This window comes from Enhydra lutris, unplaced genomic scaffold (genome assembly GCF_002288905.1).
Source record: "Enhydra lutris kenyoni isolate GAN:26980312 unplaced genomic scaffold, ASM228890v2 scaffoldscaffold22, whole genome shotgun sequence".
Lineage (NCBI taxonomy): Eukaryota > Metazoa > Chordata > Mammalia > Carnivora > Mustelidae > Enhydra > Enhydra lutris.
In genome coordinates, this window is record NW_019154106.1 from 27,090,315 (window position 1) to 27,106,254 (window position 15,940).

Genomic DNA, 15,940 nt, shown 5'->3' on the forward strand with positions numbered 1-15,940 from the left:
TACCATCCGTAATGGTTCTCGTTATGATCAGGACAAATTCTTAATTCTTACTTCCAACCTTCTGAATACATTACAAACACTCCACAACCTTTGACTATGACTCGTTCACCTTCGCTGGGTGAGACACCGCGGTAGGTGTTCTATTTGTTGATGACATTAGCTGTCTCCATCCCCATATTATTGCTCAAAATAGAGAGGCAAAAGGGGGGAGAAAGCGAAGGACGTGGGGAGCCAAAAAGAAAAGGTGCAAAAGGGATCTCAGTGTTCAAACCCATTTTCAAAGTGTCTACAGGCTCATGTTCCTCCCAGGCTGCAAGGCCCAGGAGTAAGTCTCCAGGCAGCCTGGAGCAATGCCACTGGAGAAATCCCCAACTCCTTACTGACCATAGCCCCTGAACTGAGCATTCTGTTTCTCTTCCATCTACCTTTCTTTTTTCTGTCTTTAAAAAAAAAAAAAAATCCTCTGGACACAAATCTAGGCAACACACCATTCACTTTGGGATGAGTCCAGATTAGACAGGAAAGAAATTATCCAAAAGAGCAAAGATTTTCCCTGGATATCTCTCGCTCTCGCTCTCTCTCTCTCCCCCCCTCTCATTCTTCTCTCAGCATTTCCTTTTGCAATGTAATTTTTACTCTGCTTTGCCATTCTAGTGAAATGTCTTCTATTATAATTCTTGTTACATTACTCTGTTTAACTTCTCTGACTTTGGCTCTCATCTGGGATTCTGAAAATCCCCTCTAGATTTCCCATTTCTAAAATTCCCATTGTCCCTAATATTTTAAAATTTAAAAATTGATTGACTTTGAAGTCTTACTTTTACTTCACTCTGGGAACTGAAAGATCTACACATATTTTTGTTCTGAGAGTAAATCGCCGTCTTCGTCTCGGCGGGCTGCCTCAGTGGTTCTCAATCAAGGACAATTTTGCCCTTTTTCAAGGGAAATGTGGCAACATCTGAAGATGTCACAACTTTGGGGAAGGGAGGGCACTGGCATCCAGTGGGTAAAGGTCACAGATCCCGCTAAACAACCTACAAGCACAAGACAGCCAAATAATGCACAAAAAAGAATTAGCCAAAAACATCCATTTTGTTCATCGAGAATCGATGGGCTGTAGGAATACAAGAGCAAACTCATCACCACTTCCTTTTTCCCATTTATTTTCAAACAATTGGGATTGAAAACAACCAAGGCTAAACTCTCTCTTAAATACCTAGAAGTGAGCAGAGACGGCATTTGAAGTTTTTTCCCCCAATCATCGAAGAGGGAGGGAGAGAGACAGCCTTGGCGTCAGGTAAATCATTCTTGAATGAGTAGAAAGCCTTCACCATTATTCTGCTGATTTAAACATGGCAAGTCATGTGATTATGAAGTGATTATAGTCCACTTGGATTTTGGAAGTCTTCATGCTCCCCTCACTGGCTCCAAAAGGTCAGGTTAAACTTCCCAGCATCCTTGGGTTCACCCTGTCAATCTGAGACCTTGGAGTTCACCTTAGTGACCTCTCCCGCCTCTCCCGATGAGGCCATGTGGATGCTTACACACAGAGGACATGTCACCTTTTCCTAATATAAAAACATTTAATGCCCTCTAATTTTTTTCTCTTTCTCTTAGCAAGAAGCACAAGGCTACAGATTCTGCCTTTCTTGCCATGGAAAGGAACTTCACAATAGAGGCAAAAACAAATCACGACCACATACAGCATCATATTTCACAGAAAACTGTGTACGTTTGTCCCCCATATAGGACATACTTCAAAGTAACAAAATAATTTTATCAACTGTAGTGTTCCTTCTTCCCATTAGAAGTAGATGGTTTTCCCCCTCAAGGTACATAAATATCAGAGAAAAGTAGTCTTTGAAATACTTATGTCCAGGAGCTCTTGGCTGGCTATCATTTGGGGTAATGTTTGGGTTCGTGCTCAAAGTGTTGGCAGGTTCAGTTTTCATTTTCTCGCCATCCACGTGCATTCTTCCCAAATTTGTATACGAGTCTTCTTCCGTCTACACGTTCCAGAATTTCTCTTTTGTAGTAATATCTGTAACAAAGGACATCACATAAGGTGGCCATTCAGACAAAGACCACCAGGGGAAACAAGCGGTCACGGTCAGGGCTGGAAACACCTCACCTCATCGCTCGGCTGAGTTTTTCATAGGTCATGCTGCTGTTGTTTTTCTTTTTGCCCCATAACTGAGCCACAGCTTCTGATTTCAAGAACCTGAAGATGCCCTCAGACCGGTCTTCCCACTTGATTAACCCTGGGTTCTTGTCTGGGTTCAGGAGGATGTCACGGATGAATTCCCATAAGTGGGTCCCTCGTGGATCTGAGGACAAGTTGGAAAAGGAATTTATAAAGGGCCTAAGTCACAGCAAAGAAGGGGGAGAGGAAGCATAGAGTTGCCACATCTTCTATCAAGGAGAACATACTCAAATTTCCCCTATCCACCGGCACAGTCAGATCACAGAATCACCATATATTATATCTTTTAAAAAGGCATTTGAGAACGAACTGGCACAATTGTTTAGTTTATACATCAAGAAACGGAGACACAGGGGCGCCTGGGTGGCTCAGTGGGTTAAAGCCTCTGCCTTCGGCTCAGGTCATGATCCCAGGGTCCTGGGATCAAGCGCGCATCGGCTCTCTGCTCAGTGGGGAGCCTGCTTTCCCCCACCCCCCGCCTTTTTGTGATCTCTGTCTGTCAAATAAATAAATAAAATCTTTAAAAAAAAAAGAAGAAGAAGAAAGAAAAGAAAAAAGAAAAAAAAAGAAATGGAGACACAGAGAATTCAAGTGACTTAACCAAGATCACCCAATTAGCTAGTGGCAAAGCTAAGACAAAGGAATAGATCTTAGACCTCCTATGCCAGGGGAGTCTCTTTTAATTACTGGAGGATTCCTTGCTCAGGATTCCTTGCCATCTGTCCTTTCCCAGAAGAGCAAATTTCAACCACTTTCATTTAGAACCTCAACCCAGGTAAAGCACTCTCAGCCAGCAACTGTGGTTGGGTCAAATGCATGTCAGCAGGGCTCTAGAACTCGAACTCCTAGATTATACTGGGACAGGGTCTGGTAGGAGTTGAGGGGGCCAATTTGACAATGAAGCAGCTACTACAGTAAGATTAGCAACCAAATCCTACTTGACCCCCACAAGACCTGCCCCACACAACCCCTCCCTGCCATTTACTGTGCTGTGTTCATTCAGTTCTGGGGAATGACATGGAGTAACAAATAGTAACAATGTCCACTTGATTTCTTTCTGAGCCCTCCCCTCCACGTCTCTGACAGCTCCTATATTTTCATAAGGTTTTATTATCGGGGGAATGACAACGTCCCAAGAACACTGTTGACTATTAAGAGTAAACAGTCCTTTCTTAGATCAATCACTCAACAAAGGTAGGAAGCCAACAGTCAACAAAAGAGAAAAAGAATACATCTCCATTGTCTCTGCTCATCTTCTCTTCCCATCCATTTTTCTGGAGAGAGCAAAATGGCTAGCCTCTTGCCTGCAAGCAGTTCTCACTCACTGGGTGTCCCAGTTTTCGAACAAAAAGAACAGCACAGGGAGAAAATATCCAGGGGAATCTCCACTTCGAGAAACTACGGAGAGACTCACCATGCCCGTGAGGGGTGCTCCCACTGTCTCACCCTAAACAGGCTGAGATAAATAAGAGGAGGGGACAGGCAGAGGCAATATTTGCATAAAAGCTAGAGGCCTCCGGTTACACCCACCCTGAAGGGAAGGGGCAACCGCCACCAGAAAGCCAGCCGACTTACTGTGCTTTTTGGCGTGGGACTTCGCAGGGTGGTCTTGCTCCTTTTTCATCTCAGGTGACTCTGCTGAAAGGAACAGTGAGAGCTGCTTAATTTACCTGTCACCTACAGTCATCCATGCCACTCATTCATCCAGTCATTCAATTGATATTTATTGAGCACCTACTATATGCCTGGCACTGTTTGCGTGTGTGGTATATGAGCAGAACAAAACAGATGATATGTACTATGAAGAAAAATCTTGCAGGGTAAGAAATGGGGATAGGAGTGTGAAGGTGGAAATAATTTGTCATTAAATATAAGGCAGTCACAGAAGACATCTCAGAGAAGGGGACCGAAGATGTGAGGGGGACAGCCAGCCACGCACAGAGCTTGCAGAAGAACTGCCAATGAATAAGAACAGTAAATGCAAAGGCCCTGAGGTCAGTATGTGTTTGGTACATTCAGAGAATACAAGGATGCCAACGTGACAGTAAACAAGGGGCCGAGGTTGAGATCAGTAAGGCTTTGTGGGACTCTTTTTGGATTTTAGCTTTTATTCTGAGAGAGATAGGAAGCCACTGAAGGATTTAGGACATTGAAAGAAGTATGTGTGTGTGTATGTGTGTATATGTGTGTGTGTTTTTACATAATACAAAATGTAAACACTTATAACAAAGAAAAATGGCTTTTAAGCCAGAGGAGTGCCCTTTTTTGGCATGCAAAGTTATATTTTAATCAGTCTGACAAAGGGGCCATTGACTGGTCTGCACTCAGTACAGAGGGCCACCAGTGGACTATGGAAACACAGATTAGTTAACAAATGACTCATTATGGTAACCCTTGTGAGTATCACCAAAGACACAATGACAGAGGCAGATCTGGTGAAATAAAACTTCTTAAAAAGAAAAATAAGTGGTCTAGTGATGCCTGTGCGCACATATGTGTGTGTGTGTGTGAGTGGGCACTTCAGGCATCAGGAAGACCAAGGCATAGTTTACCAAAAAATCTCTCAATCAGTAACCCAGCAATCTGAATACAGAGCAATCCCTAAATGCAAGCCAATCCTGTTAAGCAACCGGGCTGGTAAAATGCATCTCCCAGTGCATAGTACATCAGCGCTTCCTAAGCTAGGGTTCACTGATCCCCGTGTGGCCTTCCTGGGCATTATGGACTGACTGAAACTCCATGTAGATGGAGAGGACACATGGCATTCACTTCATTGTCAAGAGTGGCTGATGATTCGAAAAAGTTAGAATAACCGTTAGCTCCTACATACGACGGTTAAGAAGAAGTGCTACTGTTTACTGAGCCCTTACTGTGTGCCACCACTGGGCTAGGCTTGGTACAAGAATGACATAGTCACCTCACTCAATAGGCTTCTGAGGTGGGGACTATTACGAACCAAAGATCTGTATAGGAGCTGAGACACAGAGAGGTCAGGTGACTTGTCTAAAGTCACACAGCCTGAAAGTGGCGCCAAGATGTGAAGACACATGATTTGAATCCAGAGGCTTCAGTCACAACCACCATTCAGAACCAATCCCAGAGACAATGGCACCTAAGAGATTTCACAGAAGTCTTTCCTGCCGAGAATCAGGCTCGGTTTTCCAATGCCTGAGTTCGTGGGAAAAAGTCATTCCAGCTCAGTGATTCTGGATTCCCCAGCATGCATGGACACATCCTCACACACAGTCACCTATAGGAGCACCCGGCTCATCACAGCTCAGTGTTCCCGGCTGTTTCTCCACGAGCCGTGGTAGGAGGAGGACAGGGATGTCATAAGCTCTGGTCAGCTGAAAAGCCTCTTCATGCGGAGGATCTCTCCCCCCGCACTGTCGGCAGGCGGGCCTGCACCTGACTTGGGTTTCTCTGAAATCTGGAAGGGCAAATTCGCAGGAAAGGCAAGGAGACTCCGCTCTCCCGCCCGGTAGGTTTCAGGGTGAGATTGCGACATCCCGTCAGGATGTGACAATATTGCGACAGGTCTGGCACTCACCCCGGTTTCCAAGTGATACATCACTCTGACAGGGCCGCGTTGTTCTGCGGACAAAGGGTGGCATTTACCCAGGAGGCCACAAGCAAAGTTCATTTTCCAGAGGCATCCAGAAGGGATACAGGGCCATTACTTCAGAGCCAAGGTTGAATTCAGGAAAACTCAAGGGTTTTCAGCGTATTGGCCTCTATCATTGTTCAGGCATTTCGAGCTGTTATAGAATCAGTTACTTTGGAGGCTCAGGCACCTTTGTGACTAAGAAGGAAACCGTGGACCCTCTCCCCAGAAAAACGCATGTATGTGTATCCTCATGAGAATCTGTAAGCAACTTCAGGGATCTAGGCTTTCTCAAGGAGTCCGTGGACTCCAGACTTAAAGACCCCAGACCAGACAGACCATGAGAGAATGTTCTCTGTGAGATGCCAGCCATTTACCCAGAATGGACCTCCATCCAGCTTCAAGAAAAACCAAAGACAGAAAACAAAATAAATCCCCCAATAAAAATGTTTCCATCATCACATGGAGGAATATGCAGCCAAAGGCAAAAGAAACTCGGATTTCTTCCAGCCTCCTCTTCCCGTCCCCAGTGTGTGTGGGCAAGCTGTGGGACACCGAACCTGCCTTGGCACTGAAGTCTTTTGATCTGAAACCTCCCCTTAATACGATGGCCTCTCCCCCCGTGTCTTCCCCTCACCCTAAAATAAAAGCCAAAAGCTTTGAAGTTAGCCATGTGGTTAAGTGATTCACTCCTGTAAAATAATGGCTTGCTCTGGGGAAGTCGTCCGGCCCGGCTTTCTCTCGCTCTGCTCCCAGGCACCTGAGGCCGAGGTCCCGTCTGGGCAAGGGGAGCACCAAGCCACGGGTGTGTGACTTAAGTGCCAGGGCATGACTTCAGCTATGCCGCTTTGCAAGAAGCGAAGATTAGAAGCATTTGCATGTGATTCAGCTGTGAGCCATTTCTTTACGGGATATACAAATGTCAGTGTTATAAGAGACCATGACACCCTAGCTCTAGGCTCAATAAGTCAGTGAATAAACACATCATGCCCGAGTTGGCGTGATTGGCTCGAGGACTATCGGGCAGATCAGGAACATGGGCAGCGGCCATTTTGTGAAATGGGCAGATGACAGAGAAGTCAAAACAAAGCCCGCTTCCCCACCTGCGTTTATCACAGAGGGTATCAGTTTACGCCGAGCCTCGCCTACTTGGCTTGTAACTTGCTTCAGAGCATAGCAAGATGTTTAACTGCACCCAATTTCATGGGAACTTGAAATCTACAGACTCCGACGAATGACAAAGGTCCTTTTTTTAGGGGGGGTGGTGTTCTGGTCCCCTCCAGTAGAGATTAAACCTTTCCGAAAGGAATGGACCCCCAGGCAAGGCTGTAATTAACTAGCCTTCTGGAGGACCCAGGGCTAGTTAATTACTCCAAAGAAGCTGCCAGCCCCAGACACTGTGTTGACTCTATAAGGAATAATTCCAGTAGAGGTCCCCGGTTTCTTCACCGTGTTACAATCCAAGGATAGGAATGGGCGACAAGGGAATCCAGGGTCAAGGGAGATAAAGGAGTGCAGATCTGCAAAGCCCGTTTTAAGGATTATTTAAAAATGGAATAAGGGGACAGTGAGTTCCCTATTCCTGCAGATATGAAAACAGAATGGTCCCATGTGGACTGTGAAATTCTAGAGGGTTAAGTCAGGACACAGAAGAGAGAAGGGCGGCCAGGCAGAGAGGGCAGGAGGGTTGTGACTATGGCTTTTCTGTTTTCCAGGCACCTCAGGACCCAACAAGCCCCGAGGCTCAGGAAGTGGTCGGTGAAAGTTTATTCTAAGCTGCAATTTTTTGCCATAAGCCAGAGACAGAACTGGAAGGACACAGGAGGTGCCACCTGATGAGGTGGGAGAGGAAGTCAGAGTGTGACCTGGTGGTTTCCTCGGTTCTGAAACCCTCGGTCTTGACTGGGTGACAATGATTGTTGCAGAAATTCCACCCCCCCCAATCGGCTCAGTTCCCCCAGAACAGCAGACCCACTGCAGAGCCTTCCCAGTATCTGATCTGTTTCCAAAGTTGAACAAAAACTAAGAATGACACCTAACATGGTACCCACTGTGAGAAGTCGAGAAACGAATTGCCCTTCGTTCTTAACCTCAATTCTAGAACCACTGACATTGGTTCCCATCCCTGTTTCATTCAAAACCTCAAAACCTCATGATTTCATTTCTTAAAAACACACTGAACAAAAGCAAAAACAAGGGAAGTTTTCCGGGGAGGAGAGGCTGTATGATTCCAAGTTCCTTCACAGGCATGCATTTAAATCCCGATTCTGAAGATGCCCCAGCTTCAATTCCAGGAAAACAGCAATTGACCCATGACAAGTCTAAGCTCCAAATCTCATAGACCCAAGCGGTTTTACAAATTCGCACCCAAGTCAAGGGACACCACAAAACCCTCTGTTCACCTCCCCTGTGCGTTCATGCTCACAGGGCACGTGCCAGTGGGCTTCTTTGTAAGGGGAGGGGGAATTGTCATCTGAAAGCCCCTCTCTGGACTCCTGAGGGACCAACCCTCGCAGGGGAACCTTGACTGGGAGTCAAGTATAGCCCCCACTTGCATCCATTTTTAACCAAGCACAACTATCGTCAACGTAATTCATAAAGCGCAGGGGTTCTGACTAATCAGAGTCTTAATGAGCCATCAGGGTTCAGGCTTAAAGGCTGATCTGTGATAGACAGGGTTCTAGAAATTTCCAACAGCTACCCCACTACCCAGAGATCATCCCTTCAGGTTCTCTGACCTTTGAAGGCCACTTTTAGGTTTTCTTTCTCTGAAGTCAGACATAGTTTGTTGAAGATTCAATACAGCCTTCTTCCCCCATACATAGACCCAAGTCCGAACACTTTTATCAGATAATTCCCTAAGAGCAAGCTTTTGCTGACAGGATTTTTTGTTGTCACAAGAGACTGACTTGATTTCACGAGGGACAAACAAACACTTCCTAGAGGCTTCCTTGCTGGTCATTTTCAAAGTACAGATATTGGCTCAAAAACAGACCTTTTAAAAATAGTAACTCCATTCCCTTCCCAGTGTTTTAACGAGAAAGACTCCAGCAAAGTGGAAACATAGGGTATTGTGATTCTCATTAGTTTTCAGTAAGCACTTGCACGAGGCACCCTCAGCCCCTGATGTCAGGACAGCTTACCGAGAGGAAGGTGACCCATGCTCGTCATGGAGATCTGGGCCCGACAAAACGTCTTGCTGTCCAACAAATCTGTAGCAATGAAATGACAAACGACATTAAGAGCCCCCTCCTTAGAATGTAATTCTGTGGCTGTTAGAAAACAGAATAAAAAGAATGTCAAAGGCCCTTAAGTGTTGGGGAGTTAGTTACCTACTGTGCTACCATAGTTGGTGTCATATAAAAAGTTTTCTTCTTTCCAGGTGTTCATGATGGAAGGATCTACAAAAGACAGAAAATGGGAATGGTCAGCCATCATATTTTCCTAGGTGATGAGTTTGCCTTTTCTAACTCACTGCTCATCGGAGAGGTGCTGGACCTTGTGGGTGGTCCTCTGAGAGGCAGGATAACATTCTGCTTCTACCACATGTTATTTTATAAGAATCTTAACTCCTTTTTCTTCCAGTGTCCAACGGGAGATGGGCTTTGTTTTGGCCCCAACCATGTGTTCTACACCTACGCCTCTTTAGAAAGGTGAAAGGAACACTGTAGTGAGACCCTGTCCTAGGTCCATGCTTTGGCTTCCTGGGGATCTTCCCAGCATGCACACAGCAGGCAGTGGGCTCTGGAGCCTGGCCTCGTCCTGCCTGCTATTGTATAATCACCAGAATATTCTTACAGTAGAAAAAGAAATTATTATGTTCAAATAATTCTTAATTAATGACCATCGTTTCCTAGAAATATCTTCCTGGGAGAATTAATGTTTCTCTCAGGAAAGTCTAGTCAGTCTTCATCATGGTGTTTTCATGATTGAAATTCTGGAAGCTCTCCCTCCAGTGGAGTGACACCCCCCTTCCTTCAGCATTTCTCCAATTAACTCAAGCGATGACACAAAATTCTCAAAACAAAACAAAGGAGAAGGCAAAGAGAGTGTTACCAAATCAAGCAGACAACTTTTAAGAGGGAAGCCCCATTGCCTCATCTCTGAAAAAGAAGAGCGCTCCCTCTCCCCCCACCACACCCCTGCAGAGGGCTGGGGAAGCATGTCTGACTCTTTGGATTTCGGATTCCAAGGAAACTCCCGTCCACCTACGCCAAATGAAGCCCAGCTCCTACACAACCCCCACGTCTGGGCTGATCTCCAACAGGAGCATATTCTTTCCTAGCCAAGAGCTGTGAGACAGGGCAGGCGTTCTCACCTCGTCCCCACCAGGAACTTCCTGCTTTCCCCGCTTCACAGACGGAGGCTGCCCTCAGCTCCCCTCCTGTCTGCCTTCTGAATTTCAGGGTCAGGGTGGTAAGCCACTGGCCGAGTTTCATTTTGTTTTTATAGCATAAATAATATAAAGCCTGACTCATCGGCTAAGTCCTCCTGTTTACGACATAGGGATTTAGCTGGTATTTTAACTAATAGCTACGTGTTTGGGCACCCCAAGCCCGATCTCTTGGGGCTACACCCTCTCTCCTCGTTGGGTCACCTCGTACACCTGTTGTTGTCTCTGAAAACAAACTGAACCGAAAAGGTTTGGGGGGTGTTGGCCCCTTTAAGAGCCTCTTCTCCCCTCCTCCTAGGGTGGACCTTCTTCTCCGCCCCTTGGCTCAGCTTTTCTGAACTGGCAACACGAGAATGTCTGGACGGTCAAGGAGGAATTACCGAGTTATTTGGGCCCTCTCCAACACCAGCAGGCTCCTCCAGTGGGGCTATCCGTCAGGTCCCGGTGGGAATGGGGGTGGAGCCCGAGCCTCTGGGCCAAATCCTGTGTCTGCCTCTAGGGCAGTCAGACCCAGAAACACAGGCCATCCAGGGAACCCAACCCCTGGCTTCTGTGGTGGGTGGGCGTAGGGGGTTGTGCAGGGCGGGGTGGGGGGCAAGGCCAGGAAGACCTAATGAACATGCTTAACAGCTATTGCTTTTTCTTTAATAATGGTGACTAGCCCCTCATAAAAGAGTAAATAACTGCATGGGGCCAATTTCAGCCCCTAGCAACTCCCAAATCACCCAGGGTCAAATTCTGTCCGTGGTGACCCGCATGCACGCCTCAAGGAGGCCTGTGGCGACCTCGGCCATCCGACATGGCTCCCAGTCTCACTGCTGTGGATGTGGGGAGCGACTCTGGGGCAGCGGCGGTCTTATCATGGCCAGGGGGCCCTGGGGGACTTACGGAGCTCTCCCTGGACTGAGAGGTCATAGGTCAAAGGTCAACATGCAAGAAGCTCTAATGGATGCAAGGCGAGGCCCTGGGGCACATTTCTCCAGGCAGTACTGCCTGCCCCTCCCCCTCACCACCACCGCAAGTCCAACAGGTCCCCAGGAGAAAGATTTGGGACAGAGAAAGGAGGACTGATTGGATCGGGAAAGGAGAACAAAAAATAAACGTAGATCCTCTGAGACCGCAGACCCTACTCAGAGTCCAGAATAGTGTCATTTGTCTAAACGTGCACCTGAGGTAGGGAGTGGGTTCCGCAGCTGCTTTTGGATGTCCCCCAGACCCTCCAGAAGCTACAGAAACTGCAACAGCAAATCTGTAGTTTCCTCCTTTTTGGGAAATGCACTCCCACCAAAGGACGAGTGGGGAGGAAGCGCTGGACTTTTCTCTTCTCTCCCCTTGTTTCTCCTAACTTGGCCCAGCCCAGGACCCTGACTCTCTTTGTGTGAGAAGGAGGCCCTCCCAAACCCTGCATTTTCCCCAGCTCTTGGACTCCAACCTGGATGATGCCTTAACCAGCAGCGGGAGGTGTGGACAGAGGTGTGGACAGCTTCAGTCTAGATCAGAAATAGTTGGCAGTCCCTGGTCCCCAAGGCAAGGAACGAGACTCACGGTGGGGTGGCCCATTGGAGAGAGCCAGGGAGGAAGCACCCCTTGGCTTCCTGCCAGAGCACTAGACTTGCCCTGCTCCCACCCTCTCCTGACGCCCTCCCAGCTGTCCTCCCCAGGCTTGGCCTCCCAAGTTGGCTACTCACCACTTTGTTCTGTCTTGACGATGACATTGTGTGCGGACTGGAACAGGTCGCTGCTGCACTGGCCTGTGGAGGACAGATGGGGAAAGTCAGAGCCGGACAATATGAAGCCAGAACTAAAACCAGCTGCAAAAGGTCCAACAAGGACAAAGCTGGCCATTGGAAGGGTTTCTGCCAGTCCTGCCGCCTATCCACCTCTGTGTGCTTAGGTCAGTGGGCTTCCCTCTCAGCGTTTATAAACTGGAGCCTGGAGTCCCTGGCCCCGAAAAGCAGGAACTGGGGCATCTACATCCGATGCAATTATTTGACCATGTCGAGGGAAGCCATCCCAGGATGGTGGAAATAGAACTTAAGAAGTCAGAAGGCCAGTTTTCCCACTGATAGTCACAGGCACTTGGCCTTTCTGGCTCTTGGTTAGCTCGTCTGAAAATGGAGGGGATTAAACCAGATAAAGCCAGTAAAGGCCTCCAGGGTGCTTTCTCCTACTAATATAGATACAAGAAGAGAGCAAAAATCCAGGAAGAATCATTTTCATCAGCTTGATTCTTCTTCGATCTTAAACGTAATCAAACCCATTTTGATTAGATCCAATCTATGAAATATATCTGGATAAATGAAACAATATTCCTCTTTTATGCCTTGCAACTCCTCTCTTGGAGATATATATATATATGTATATACATATATATTTTTTATATTTATATTTATATATTTATATATCAAATATAAAAGCATATATACACCACACATGTGAATGAGTTTAGCATGTTTTTTCCTCCCCAGCCAGGTTTTTACAAATATCTCAGGAGCAGAGGTCATAACTTTAACCTTTCTGACCTTCATGTTTCCCATCTGTAAAATGGGTACAATATTTATTTTTTCATAAGGTCATTAAATGAATCAATTCACTTAGAGTGTCCAGTATTAACACTCAATGAATATAAGCTAATAGAATGTCTACAAAAAGGCGAACAATGAAACAAAGGAGAGAAATCTGGTCATTAGACAGTCAGAGGCACCGACAGCATGAAGTGGGGACAAAGAAGTTATGGAAGGGCAAAGAGGGAAGGTCAAAGACGGCCACCGCCCTTTTGCTCTCTGCCTCCTAAGCCTCTGCCCCTGGCTTCAATCAGGGCAAAGCTTTGAAGGAGTGGATCTAATTGAAGGTAAGGAGGTAGGTATATTTACATCTTCAAGTATAAGTCTGCTCCTTCTGAAGACTCCTGGGGGTTATTTATAGAGCCTTGTTTGGTTTGGTTCTAGTAAAAGAAAAATGAGCAACCATCTCTGTGAGGTGGATGGGAAGAAGGGAGTGCCCGGGAGCTGAATGAGGTCATCCAAAATGGCTTCCCCAGCTGCCAGCTTCACGGTCAGACCCTGGGTCCTCCTTAGTGTGGATGCAGCTGTCAGGGTCTGAATCTGGTTCATAGCCCTGGACCTCACGCTTCCCAAAGTTCCAGCTACCTGCTCAAACATAGGTTCTGCTCAGACGTGCCTGTTCTGATATGGACAGGCCGGCTCACTACTCCTGTATAATATTACTGTCTTCCAAGATGCTCAAAGCTCCCAGAAGAACTTACTTTTTTTTTTACCAGCATTGTCAGGAGAACCTTATGTCAGTGTCAAAGACATTCTGCAAGACTGGTTGTTTTCCCTGTCGTGTCTTAGAAGCCAGGATAGAACGTGTGTGAAGAAACTACCGTGGACGGACAGTGTTGAGGCGCTAGGCTGCCTCTGCTCTAGGTGGGGCCTCCAGATAGACACATAGGGGGCTCTAGGGCAGCACTAATTCCAGAAATCTGCAGAAACATCCCACACGTGTCAAGACCACTGGTTCTAACCTTTTCCCTCCCTCTCTTCTTTCTCTCTTCTTGAGTTTTGGACTCTTTAAGAATCTGCTGAAATATTGAGAGCCTTCTTCTCCCCAAAACAAACACAGACCTAATTAATCCTCCATCACTTCTTAACACATGTAAGTCCCATCTTAAGAACCTTGGTCTAGAAGTTTAAAGAAAAGAAAAAGCACCCATGATGATCTCAACAAGCAAGTGACTGGAAACTAGGCTATCCAAACCTGTTTGTAGAGGTGGGGCAGGGGGCAGAAGAAGAAAAGTTTTTCCTTTTTTTAAAGATTTTATTTATTTATTTGACAGAGAGAGATCACAAGTAGGCAGAGAGGCAGGCAGAGAGAGAGAAGGAAGCAGGTTCCCCACTGAGCAGAGAGCCCAATGAGGGGTTCGATCCCAGGACCCCGAGACCATGATCTGAGATGGTGACCTGAGACCATGACCTGAGCCGAAGGCAGAGGCTTAACACACTGAGCCACCCAGGTGCCCCAAGAAAAGGTTTTCTGAGAGCAAGTGTTCTGTGAATGCCCAACTAGCCTTGTCTCCTTAAAAATTAACCAGAAGGAGAAAAGCAATGACCTTGAGTTCCTGTGGGTTTGGGCACCTGGAACCTCAGATTGCACCTGTTCTCTCACCTCCTCTCTCCTTCCCTCCCTTGGGAGACAGTGATTTGGAGGTGAGACACACACACCCCCACCCCAGCCTTGGATGTCTAGCGGGGTAGAGAGAGGTAATCACCATTCCACTTGAGGTGCTGCAGGTTGCCGTAGAGAAGCTGGCCCGCCGCCCCCGCCGCCCGCGTGAACTCCTGCAGGCTCATGCTGCACAGGTGCTCGCCGTTGACATCGAACTCCTGGAAAGGGATGCAGGTGGCGTCCAGCTGGTTGGTGTCCAGGAGGTGCTGGAGCCACTCCCACACCTGGTACTTGGTCCAGTACTGAGGATGGATTTCATGCCACTGGCCTCCAAAAAACCCGCTGGCAACTGTAAAACAGGAGGCGGTCCCGTGAGTGACCCGTGGTTCTTCCGGTACATAATCTTGGACATGGGGAGGCACCGCTCGGCTGCCAAGTGTGGGCACAATGGCAGTGGGGATGTTGGAGCATGAGACGGGCTCTAGAGAGGAGGCCGTCTGGAATGTGCCTCCCTAACTCTTCCCGTCCTCCCTAGCAGAGTACTTAGCCCTGGGACAGGACACAGCCTGAATGCCCCGAGATTAGGAGGGCATCCCACAAAGTACAGAGAAGGCTAACACATCATTACAGTTTCACCAACCTATTACCTATCGTCCACACCCACACAGTTCCCTTCCTCTCTTTTCTCACTCCCATTTTAACTGTCTTTTACACACACACACACATAACCCCAAATTCAGACCATTTTCAACCAAAAACGAGGCCTGAGAGTAAGATTCTTTTTCTCCATGATGCCTTTGCTCCTCCCCAGAGTGGTCCTGCTTAGCCGCCGGCTAACTATGCTGATCTACCCCAGCCCCACACCGGTTATTACAGCCGCTGTGATGTCACTTCCCTACTCTGCTGCCTTCAGGAGCTTTCCGTTACTCACTGAAATTGGGCAAAAAATGGCCAAGCCAGGCATCGAGGCTCTTCTGTAATTCTCCTCCAAGTGACCCATCACTTCTGCCCTTTTTCTCTGGTTCTTTCAGCCTGGTTTATATTCTGCCAGTCATTCCCGGTTGAAGACTTAGCCAGCTTGCTGAGTCCGGCCATCCCAAAAACCCATCACAGACCATCCCCCCCCCCCAAAATTATTATTCAGGGCTTGATGTCCCCTGAATCTCCAACAGATGTTCTTGATATTTCTCCTAATGGCTTTTGTCATGTTCTGCTTTGCTTTACGCATCTCTAGGTTCTGGCTTATTCTCCTTTGTAAATTGTAAAGTCAAGGTCATGGACTCTGTCTTAGTCATCTTTGCCTCTCCTACAAAAACCACCTCAGAGACTATGCCATCATCATAGGTGCTCTCTGTATATTTCTTGGTGGAATTTCTTGCCAAAGAAGAGATAATGTAGAAATCCAGAAGAGTTCCAGGTGCATTCACAACCTGATTAAATAAATACCAGTGAAGAAGTCAAGTTCGTCCAAGCTAATCGATATAGCTGAACTGGAGATGGGCTAAACTTCTACATAAGGGAATTCCCCGTGTTCCCTTCAGAGAACATCACAAAGTTAGCCCAAAGTGCTGGG

The 15,940-nt window shown here is 47.1% G+C and overlaps 1 protein-coding gene across 3 annotated transcripts in view; it reads right to left on the minus strand.

The window, feature by feature from the left end:
- Positions 1-567: 567 nt before the first annotated feature.
- The window catches only part of LOC111150020 (ETS homologous factor), a 39,286-nt gene continuing 23,913 nt past the window's right edge, over positions 568-15,940 (minus strand). The window contains exons 3-9 of one of the 3 annotated variants that reach the window (XM_022507335.1): positions 14,471-14,716; positions 11,889-11,951; positions 9,140-9,208; positions 8,951-9,019; positions 3,779-3,841; positions 2,132-2,327; positions 568-2,041 (exon numbers count right to left, since the gene is read on the minus strand). In XM_022507335.1, coding sequence (XP_022363043.1) covers positions 1,942-2,041; positions 2,132-2,327; positions 3,779-3,841; positions 8,951-9,019; positions 9,140-9,208; positions 11,889-11,951; positions 14,471-14,716 — 806 coding nt within the window. In that variant the 3' untranslated portion in view covers positions 568-1,941. The remainder of the gene's footprint in view (positions 2,042-2,131; positions 2,328-3,778; positions 3,842-8,950; positions 9,020-9,139; positions 9,209-11,888; positions 11,952-14,470; positions 14,717-15,940) is intronic. The other 2 variants (XM_022507337.1, XM_022507336.1) reach the window with 2 other exon arrangements.